Consider the following 10,464-nt stretch of genomic DNA (forward strand, 5'->3'; position numbering starts at 1 on the left):
AGCACAGGTGCTGGGTCCCATGGTGACTTGCTCTTGACTCTCGGGGAGGTGTGACAGGATTTAAGCAGTGACTTGCAAGCTCCCTTGATTTGAGAGAAGTGCCCTGCCAAGTGTATGAAAATCTCCCAAACCTCCCCCTGGCTTTTGCTCTGCAAACAGAGATGCAACTCTGTTGCTCAGGGGTGTTTTTCTACCCCACACATATTGATTCAGCACCTGTTGTGACAGGATGACCATGCGTGGTGCAGGGTTTGGCACTGGACTAGAAGCCAGGAGATCCCGTGCTCAAGCCCAGCTCTGTACCTGACTCACTGTGTGATATCAGACAGGTCCTGTTGCCTCTCTGCATGCAATTTCCACATCAGAATGAAAGCGATAAACAGGATTGGTGATTTTCAACTTAACTTTTTTATTACTGATACCCGTTTCTCAAATCAAATCTCCCTGAACCCTAAAATTAAAATACAACAACACACAGATATTAAAGCGGAACTGCCCTAGTGAGGGCCTCTCCCTCGACACTCTCACCCTCCCTTGTCCCCCACCTCCTGCAAAGCTCCTAGGCAGCCCTGCCCTGTTGCTGCTGATAAACAGAAGGCGTTTATTTGCTCCCTCAGCCTTCTAAAGTAGAAGCGAGAATGAAGCCAGTGGAATGCAGCTCTGGATTCCAGAAGCTGGGAGCTGCCACAAAGGTTGCTGCTATCTGAGACGTGCGTAGACCCAGCTTCAGAATCTGATTTGACTCCAGAATGACATTGAGCAAGTTACTTAACCTCTCTGAGCTTCCATTTCCTTATCTCAATTCTTGTTTCCTTGTTTTCTCAGCTCTCCAGCCACCAGAGCAAAGCAAAGATAGTCGAGGCAGAGAGGTGCCTGCTGAATCAAGTGTTTACCAGGACTAGTAGATAAAACCGAGCACTCTTGTCTAGAACAAATTCAAATTCTGGCTGTTACTAACTAGCTGTGTAGTCTTGGGCAAGTGACAGCCTCTCTGAGCTAGGCTAATCCCTGGCAGACCTGGGAGCAAATCCTTTTTTTTTTTTTTAATATTTTTTATTGATTTTATAGAGAGAGGAAGGGAGCGGGAGATAGAAACAGCAATGAGAGAGAATCATTGATAGGCTGCCTCCTGCACGCCCCCCACTGGGGATCAAGCCCACAACCTGGACATGTCACCTGACTGGGAATCAAACTTTGGACTTCTTGGTACACAGAACAACACTCAACCAACTGAGCCACACTGGCCGGGCTGAGAGCAAAATCTTGCACAAAATGGTCACTCGGGACTTTGTAACTGCCGAATGATTGCTCATTTGGGAGTTGGGACATTTCGGGGAGGCCTGGCTTGCTCCTGTGTCAGATGATATGGTGGCTCAAGGGTGGGGTGGTAGGATGGGGCCCCGTGTGGCTCCTGATAACCCCAATCCTGACAGGAAGGCGGGTCAGATAAAAAGAGGCCTGGGAGACTGGGGAGAAAGGTATCATCCGTGTACTAAAGGACTCCCCAGGCCAAGGGGATGTGTCACCTCGGATAAGTCCCTGCCTTTCTCTGAGCCTTGAGATCCCATTCACACAAGGAGAGATGAGTGGCTCTTGATATTTTTTCTTCCCTACTTGGCTACTGAGTGTCCCCCCAGGCACCTTGCCTGAAGGTGGCGTGGAAGTACATTAACCAGCAATCTGTAAAGGTGTCTCCAGACTGACAAACGAAGCAGGCAAGTTCATTGACTATAACAGAATTTATTATAGGGTCATTTACTTATTGAAGTTTGGGTCAGATCAGAAGAGACAAGCCATCCGACCCTGCAGATTATTAGCTAGACTAATAAACCTTTTGTAGTATAGCTGAACTACTAATGATTGACAAGACTAAGGGACAAAGAATGCAATGAGACAGGTCTTAGGATTGCCAACACCAAGTTTGATATTTTATCTTGTTTGCTGTGCCATTCTGGTCACTTACTGACAGGAATCTATGGTTACACTATGTGAATTTATAGGACACAGCTAATCATTAACTGTGAGGCTTTGGTGCTGGCTGAGATGAGCTAGGTCAGAGTTCTCAGCATGGAAAAATAAAAGCAGGGATGCAAAGATGGAGTCACTTTTGTTCACATCGACATCTGTACACGCCTCCAAAAGGACGTCTCTAAAACGGAGCTCTCCACCTCCTCTCCAAGGTCTGCTCCCCCCTACCCTCTTCCTGCCTGGTCCCTGTCTCCATTGCCCTCCAGATCAGGAAAGCGTCCGTCCCCCCCGTCCCCCCCCCCAGACTGCCTCTTGGCTGCCTCACCCCTCTGGCTCCACATCCTCTGTGCTCCTCTGCTTCCCACCTGCTGTGCTCAGGCTGTCAGGATTTTCTTCCTAAAGCCAGGCTCTGACCAGGCCACCCCACCCACCACCATTAGAAACCTTCCTGTCCCCAATCTGCCCCCCTCCCCTCCATACACACCTGGTTCCATTGATTGCCTCCTTAGGTCCTAGGAACAGTCCATAGCCATCCCTCCTTCCCTACCTTTACTCCTTTCTTCTCTTCCTGAGGGAATATTCTCCCCTTTCCTTCTAACTAGCTGAACCCACTCATCCTGCAAAACCAGTTCAAGTCCTCATCTTCTTTCAACAAGCTTCTTCAGACCTCCAAACTCACATTGGAACTCATAGTTCTTTTAGGGTAGGTTCCACCTCTCCGAGATGCACTCAATCAGCCCTACCTCCCAGGACTGTAGTGCCAACTCAATGAGAAACCATGTGTGCAAGTGCCCAGTGTGGCCTGGCACACAGTAGGTGCTCAAGAAACAAATGCTACTGCCCCAGCTTCCTTCTATCTTACATTTATTTAGCATTTAGGACATATTGTCTGGTATTTCATGTAATATTTACTATGTGGCAGAGTGTGTGGGGAAGACAAAAAATGAACTCACTATAAGCCTGCAGAAGCTCTGTCTACTGGGACAAGATAAGATATAGTCACAAAGACCTGTTATATAAGAGAAAGTGTGACCTGGGCAAGAAGAGAGGCTTTAGTGGGAGAGGGAAGGAAGGAGTGCCTTGTGGACAGCCAGGTAGGATCTGGGGCTGGAGGAGTGGAGAGAGCACAAGCCTTCTAGGTAAAGGGAGCAGGGGGAGCAGAGCCAGAAGCTAGCCACACGTGGCTTGTGCTTGGGGAGTAGCAGGAAGTTTGAGGGCTAGAAAAGGCGACATCAATGGCCACTCTACAGGGTGTGTGTGTGTGTTGGGAACCACTATTTAATCCTCTTAGTGTGTGTCCTGCCTGACCAGTCCACGTACGAAGGGTAGAATTACAGGGAGTTTTTTACTTTGGTTTATCTAAACTTTCTGCCAAGTACATGGACATTTTTCATGGAATAAACAAAGTATAAATGTTGGCTAGATCAGTGTTCCTCATACTAATTTCCATCCAGGCCAGATTGATTTTTTTGATAAAATGAAAATGAATTACTAGAAAAATATTATTTAAAAAGAAAAAGAGAGGCCATATAAGTATGAGCCCAAATTTTGTATTACTGGGTTCAAATTGCTATGAAGGTTTCTTAAGGCCTCCTTTCATTTCTCTACTTATCTTATAGACCAGCAAGGACTGGTGAACCACACTCAGAGGAACACTGAGGTAGAGAGCAGGTGCAGGAATCCAGAAGAGCTTGGGGGGTATATGACCGCCTCTTGGGGGCAGGGACCATGTCTCACGTGCCTCCTGTTGTCCCCACATAGCTGAACACCCAGGAGCCCTCAGTTCCAACCAGCTGGCTACCCTGTACCCTGACTGCTCACCATGCAGCCCCAGTCTGTTCTCCACAGCGGCTACTTCCACCCACTGCTTCGGACCTGGCAGGCAGCCGCCACTACATTCAGTGCCTCCAACCTCATCTACCCCATCTTTGTCACGTGAGTCCCCAGAATGAACCGGGTCTCTGATCCGCAGGGTGTGGGTGGGTGGGTGGGTGTGTCGGTGACCAGAGCAGGCATCTGTTTGCGGGTGATAAAGTGAGATGTCAGTTTGGAGCTCAAGGTATGGGTTAAGGACAGTTGTCTTAAGAATGAAACAAACCTTGAGAAGAATTCAGTCTTCCCATTTGGAAAATAAGAATAAGTCTTACCTGCCATCCTGAGCTTTTGCAGTATGACAGAAGCTGGGAAGGTATTCTGTAGATTGTAAAGTGCTATGTACATGTAAGAGGTGGTAGTCATGATTATTAATAACTAGAGGCCCAGTGCATGACATTTGTGCACTGAGGAGGAGAGGGGTCCCTCAGCCTGGCCTGCACCCTTTCACAGCCCAGAAGCCCTCGGGGGATGTCCTGGCTCATGTGGGGAGCAGACTTAAGCTGTCAGTCTTAGTGCTGCCTTCTGGCTGGGCGGCGCTCCCCCCCCACTGACCACCAGGGGGCAGCTCCTGCGCTGAGCTTCTGCCCCCTGGTGGTCAGTGCGCATCATAGTGACCGGCCCTTCAGTCGATTTGCATATTACCCTTTTATTGTATAGCATAGCAACAGCTGACATTTATTGAGAACTCACTGTGTACCAGGTACTATGCTAAGCATCTACATCTGTTATCTTTCAGTCCTGACAGCATCCATATGAGGAAGGTATGACTATTATCCCCTAGATCAAGGGTGGGGAACATCCAGCCTGCAGGCCTATGAGGCCTGCAAAATCATTTGATCTGGCCCTGCCAAGGCATTAGGGGTGAGTTAATCAAATGTTTGACCAAATATAGCAGGCTAATTTTTAAGTTGATAATTGTTTACGGCCTGCAAATGATCTTATAAATATCCAAATGGCCCTTGGCAGAAAAAAGGTTCCCACTCCCACCCTAGATTGTTATCTCCTTGAGGGCAGGGATTTTTGTCTGCTTTGTTCACTGTTATACTGTCAGAGCCTAGAACAGTACTTGGCACATAATAAGTACTCAATAAATATTTGTTGTATGAATGAATGAATGAATGAATGAATCCACCCAGGATATAAAAAAAGGGCCTGAGGCTCAGAGATGGTACACCCTCATTTAGGCCTTGTGCTGGCCCTGGGGCCACAGGCGAAGGGACATGGCACCCATGTAAGATCAAGAAGCTAAGAAGGTCACCCAGTCAGTACTAGTAAGTGACTGTGATAGTAAGTGAGGACCTTCTGACTTCAGAGTCCAAGTTCTTAACCACTTGAGTGCTTCCTATGATTGCTTGTCTTTTAGTAAGGTTCCTCTTGCTGTCACTGTTATTCTTGTTGTTCCTATTATTATTTCAGGCCCTGGGCTTGGCCAGGCAGGGGGACCAGACACTGGACCCTGTCCTCCTCCCAACATCTCCACTTCCATATTCCTTCCCGGCTCCCCAGCCATCCCCCCTCGCCACCCCCTCACCACTGGCCCTTTCCACAGCTACCAATCCATAGCCCACCCCCACTCTTGCAGGGATGTTCCTGATGATGTACAGCCTATTGCCAGCCTTCCAGGAGTGGCCAGGTAGGAGACATGGTGGGGAGGGAGGGGATGATAGAGGAGAGATTTATACGTGAGGTGCCAGGAAGCAGAAAGCAGAGCCAGGAGGTAGAAGATCCGGAGAGTCTGACTTCAGCTCAGTAGAGAGAAGGGTTTTGTCAGGGTCAAAGTTGTTCCACACAGAAGAAGGCAGCCTTGCAAAAGTAATGGGCTACCCATCACCAGAGGGATCATAGCAGAGTCTTGGAGAGGTAGAGCTTAACTTCAAATGGGAGTTCAATAAAAGAACCTTGGAGGGGCCTTTTGCAGCTGAATCCCATAGTCTGCCACTTGGTGCCTCAGTTTACCCATCTGTTTGTTGGGTACGTTCCTGCCCCCACCCCCTGTACTACGGGGCTTGAGCCCTCCTAGTACCAAGTGCCACTTGGCTCTTAGTAGAGGCACAGTGTGGCAGGGTGGGGAGGGCCTTTGTCAGGGGCCTGCCTCACTGCAGCCCCTCCTCGCAGGTATGGTGTGAACCGGCTAGAAGAGATGCTGAGGCCCCTGGTGGAAGAGGGCCTGCGCTGCGTCCTGGTCTTTGGTGTCCCCAGTAGAGTTCCCAAGGTGAGGACTCGGGGGAGGTATTAGAGGGGAAGTGAAGGGGAGGTTGGGTGAAGGGGAGCTGAGGTTCCACACTGACCACACCCTCATTTAGGCCTTGTGCTGGCCCTCGGGCCACAGGCGAATGGACATGGCCCCTGTTATTAAGACAGCACCCATGTAAGGTCAAGAAGCTAAGTAGCACTATGACACCCTGACTGGGCAAGTCAAGTCCCCTGTGCAAAACGGGAGAGTCCTCACTGTGCCTCCTTTGTCCTTTCCCTGTCACTAGGATGAGCGGGGCTCTGCAGCGGACGCCGAGGACTCCCCGACTGTCGAAGCAGTTCGTCTGTTGCGCAAGACCTTCCCCAGCCTGCTGGTGGCCTGCGACGTCTGCCTGTGCCCCTACACCTCCCATGGTCACTGTGGTGAGTTCCCTCCCTCCACCAGCCCTGCTGCCACCCGCACTCCCTCTGCCCAGTTCTCCCCACAGTGGGACAGGCCAGGGGCTCCCTAAAATCCAGCTGTCTGACGTGCAGGGCTTCTGAGCGAGAATGGGGCTTTCCAGGCCAAGGAGAGCCGCCAGCGGCTGGCAGAGGTGGCTCTGGCCTATGCCAAGGCAGGTGAGGAGGCCACCAGCAGGGATGAGAACCTCTGGGCCAGGGAGGTGGCGGAGTAGACAGGAGGGTCCCAGAGTCCTGAAGGCCATCCTCCCTCCCTCAGGATGTCAGGTGGTAGCCCCGTCGGACATGATGGATGGACGCGTGGAAGCCATCAAGGAGGCTCTGATGGCACATGGATTTGGCAACAGGGTAGGAGCAGGGGGTGGGGGGAGGGGTGGGGGGAGGTGAGGAGAGGAGAGAGGCCTGCCCCCACATCTGCCAAGAATCACAGAACTGAAGACGGACAGGACAAGGTCTTTGGGATTGTCTCGCCCTCTGCTCCTGAGATAGGGAAATCAAGGCCCAGAGCTCCAGTGGGACTAGAACGCGGGCACTCTGCTTCCCAGCCTAGGTCCCTTTCCTGTACGTGACCCTAGAACAACTGGAAAGGGCTGACTGAGCGCATTCCCCACGTTCCCTCCACAGGTATCGGTGATGAGCTATAGCGCCAAATTTGCTTCCTGTTTCTATGGACCTTTCCGGTGAGTGGGGATGGGCTAGGGTCTACTGTTAAATCCCCGACCCGTTAGCCCAAAGCTGAAGCCCTCCCTGATGTTGCTGCTTCCCAGGGACGCGGCTCAGTCAAGCCCAGCTTTTGGAGACCGCCGCTGCTACCAGCTGCCACCGGGAGCACGAGGCCTGGCGCTCCGAGCAGTGGTGAGTGACCAGAGCTTGAGCCCCAGCTAGCCTGTCCCCCTCTCTCCCAGCCTCCCAGGCACTGCCCACACCCTACCTCATCCCTTAGGACCGGGATGTCCGGGAAGGAGCCGACATGGTCATGGTGAAGCCGGGAATGCCCTACCTGGATATTGTGCGGGAGGTGAAGAACAAGGTGAGCACAGAGCAGAGACAAGGGGAGCTCAGGGAAATGAGAGAGTGTGTCCGCGGGCTCTGGGACCTTAGATTGATGGACTGCAGAATCTCAGAGTTGGAAGCAATCTGCCCCTGGACAGGAATCCTCCCCTCCCTGCCCCTGCCCAGGAGCCACCAGTGGGCAGAAGCCTTTGAACAGCTCTGCTCTAACAGTTTAAGAATGGGTCCCGCCCTAACTGGTTTGGCTCAGTGGATAGAGCATTGGCCTGCAGACTCACGGGTCCCAGGTTCGATTCCAGTCAAGGGCATGTACCTTGGTTGTGGGCACATACCCAGTGGGGAGTGTGCAGGAGGCAGCTGATTGATGTTTCTCTCTCATCGATGTTTCTAACTCTACATCCCTATCCTTTCCTCTCTGTAAAAAAATCAATAAAATATATATTTTAAAAAAAAGAATGGGTCCCCAGCAGTGCCTCAGGGCATGGGGCTCAAGATGGTCAAAGGTTGGGCAGGGAACAAGGGACCCTCCCAGGGGTACACCCACCCTCCACTTCTACCTACTGCTGCTTCTCTGCAGCACCCAGAACTCCCTCTGGCCGTGTACCACGTTTCTGGAGAGTTTGCTATGCTGTGGCACGGAGCCCAGGCTGGAGCGTTTGATCTCAAGGCCGCTGTACTGGAGGTCATGACTGCCTTCCGCAGAGCTGGTAAGCTGGCAGGGGTGGGGTTTTTGACCTGTGACCCACAGACTAATAGGCAGTTTGCCCAGAGATGGAAATGAAGTCCTGAAACAGCCTGGAGTCTTGGGCCCAGAGGTAACAGTGATCTAAACAGACACAGGCTGAGAGGAAAAGACATGACTGTAGAACAGAACATGGAACAGTGAAGCAAGCAGAGCTCTCTATTATTTTTTGGTTGTGAGACCTTGGCCTAGCCACTTCTCTGAACCTCAGTCCTGTCTATAGTAGATAAGATACCTGGTAGGTGGTTGTCATGTGGGTTAAATGAGATGATAGGTGTAATTGGCATATGTTCATCACTCCATAAATGCGAGCTGGTTTTATTGGAATGGCACACAGTGTGGAAGGGAACTTACAGCTTATCTGCTTCCCCACTGGGCATTTGATTCATTGGCAAATTGAGGTCCAGAAAGAGAAAATGACTTGTCCACAGTCACACAATCTAGAGCGCTAGAATTGACTAGCACTGGGCTCAGTCTTACGTTGTGAAACCCACTAACTGTGCCTCTTCATAGTAGCCTTCTTCCCCGCTGGCCCTCATTTCCCAGAAGGTATGCCCAGAGCTGATGCCCCGTGCCACCCCCCCCCCCCCCCCCGTTCCCTGTTTCTCTCCCACAAAGGTGCCGACATCATCATCACCTACTACACACCTCAGCTATTGCAGTGGCTGAAGGCATGATGGAGAGAGTGTGCACCACCCAAGAACCAGAACTTTACAGCGGCCCCGGGGCCTTGGAGAAGTGAAAACCAAAAGTAAAATGCTGCTTTTAGAACTGTGCCCTTGTGCCCTTTTCCTGCCAAATCTTACCACTGTCAGCCACATCTTCCTGGGCCCTCCAAGCTTCTCCACCCTCCCCTGCGTCAGCCTGAGGCCACCTCTGCCACTCTAGCTCCTTCCTCTGGTGTTGCCTCCGTTTGAAAGCTCTCACGGGCACAGGTTTGTGGGGCCTGGGAGAGGAGTTTGGAGCATTAGGCGAAGACGAAGACAGTTGGATCGTGGCTCCTCAGTAGCTGTGGAAAGCCCAAGGCCTCTGGCAGCATGCCACATCTGCCGGACATGGGGCCTGGGGGCTAGAGTGACATTCCTGAGTTCAAAGTTGAGACTTGCTGCGATTCCCACACCGGCCAGCGGTTGCCAGGCTGCCTGCGATCTGCTCTACTCTGAGCCATAAACCCCAGACAAGAATTTCTCATTAACGAGCAGAAACATTGCCAGGGGATCAAAATTCAGAAGCAAAGAGAACGTTCCTGATTGTTGGAGATGCCACCCTTCGAAAAGGCTTTTTATTAAAGAGATATTTTTTGAGAGCGTGTTTTCTGTGCCCAGGCACCGTGCTGGGTACTGAGGATCTAGCCCAGCCGTGGGCAAACTACGGCCCGCGGACCGGATCCGGCCCATTTGAAATGAATAAAACTAAAAAAAAAAAAAAAGACCGTACCCTTTTATGTAATGATGTTTACTTTGAATTTATATTAGTTCACACAAACACTCCATCCATGCTTTTGTTCCGGCCCTCCGGTCTAGTTTAAGAACCCATTGTGGCCCTCGAGTCAAAAAATTTGCCCACCCCTGATAGCCGGACAGCCCTCAGCTTGTCTCTGCATGGAAACTATACCAAGAGAATGGGAGAGACAGGCCACAAGAAAACAGACAAATAAAGCAGTTACAAATTCTAATAAGTGCCTGGAAGAAAATAAAGGGTCTGAGATAGAGAATAACAGATGGGGGGAAGAGGGGCCTCCCTGGGGTCCAGGGAAAAGGAAGGGTCCTTCCAGAGCAGAGGGAAGCGCCAGAAGCTGGGAGAATAACACCAAGTGTGCAAAGATCCCGCACTGAGGAGCGTGGCAGCACTGCTGGGAGCTGGGCGCTGAGAAGGGTGGTGACAGGGTTAGAGGTTAGAAAGGTGGGTCCCACACGTTTTAGGAAGCTTGGGTTGTATTTTGCATCTGATCCAAAGACAACTAAAGCAGCTTAACCTATTATGTATGGTCCAGTTTCCCACATTCTGCTGCTATGGGAAAAACGGAAGGGTGCGAGGAAAAGAGCCTTGTTAGGCTGCTGCAAACCCCAGGGAGCAACGGTGGTGACCTGGACCACAGTGATAGTGGAGAGGGGAGGAAGCCAATGTATTCGGGATACATTCTAAAGATGAGCATGAATACCTTCTTTTCTTTCACTAGAAAAAGGGGGGTGGCAGTTAAGTTACTGCAGAGGACT

At 51.1% G+C, this 10,464-nt stretch overlaps 2 protein-coding genes across 26 annotated transcripts in view; one reads left to right on the plus strand and one right to left on the minus strand.

Annotated features, from left to right (window-relative positions):
• The window catches only part of ALAD (aminolevulinate dehydratase), an 11,727-nt gene extending 2,052 nt beyond the window's left edge, over window positions 1–9,675 (plus strand). For 3 of the 25 annotated variants that reach the window (XM_023753250.1, XM_023753241.1, XM_023753251.1), the window contains exons 2-10: window positions 3,730–3,903; window positions 5,426–5,476; window positions 5,959–6,055; window positions 6,324–6,459; window positions 6,571–6,654; window positions 6,755–6,843; window positions 7,120–7,175; window positions 7,263–7,350; window positions 7,439–8,077. In XM_023753250.1, the coding sequence (XP_023609018.1) occupies window positions 3,791–3,903; window positions 5,426–5,476; window positions 5,959–6,055; window positions 6,324–6,459; window positions 6,571–6,654; window positions 6,755–6,843; window positions 7,120–7,175; window positions 7,263–7,350; window positions 7,439–7,867 (1,143 nt within the window). In that variant the 5' untranslated portion in view covers window positions 3,730–3,790 and the 3' untranslated portion in view covers window positions 7,868–8,077. The other 22 variants (XM_023753228.1, XM_023753230.1, XM_023753231.1 and 19 more) reach the window with 20 other exon arrangements.
• BSPRY (B-box and SPRY domain containing) overlaps window positions 1–10,464 on the minus strand; it is a 33,204-nt gene that overhangs the window by 2,442 nt on the left and 20,298 nt on the right. The window lies entirely within an intron of this gene.

This window comes from Myotis lucifugus, unplaced genomic scaffold (genome assembly GCF_000147115.1).
Source record: "Myotis lucifugus unplaced genomic scaffold, Myoluc2.0 scaffold_43, whole genome shotgun sequence".
In the NCBI taxonomy this organism is placed as follows: Eukaryota; Metazoa; Chordata; class Mammalia; order Chiroptera; family Vespertilionidae; genus Myotis; species Myotis lucifugus.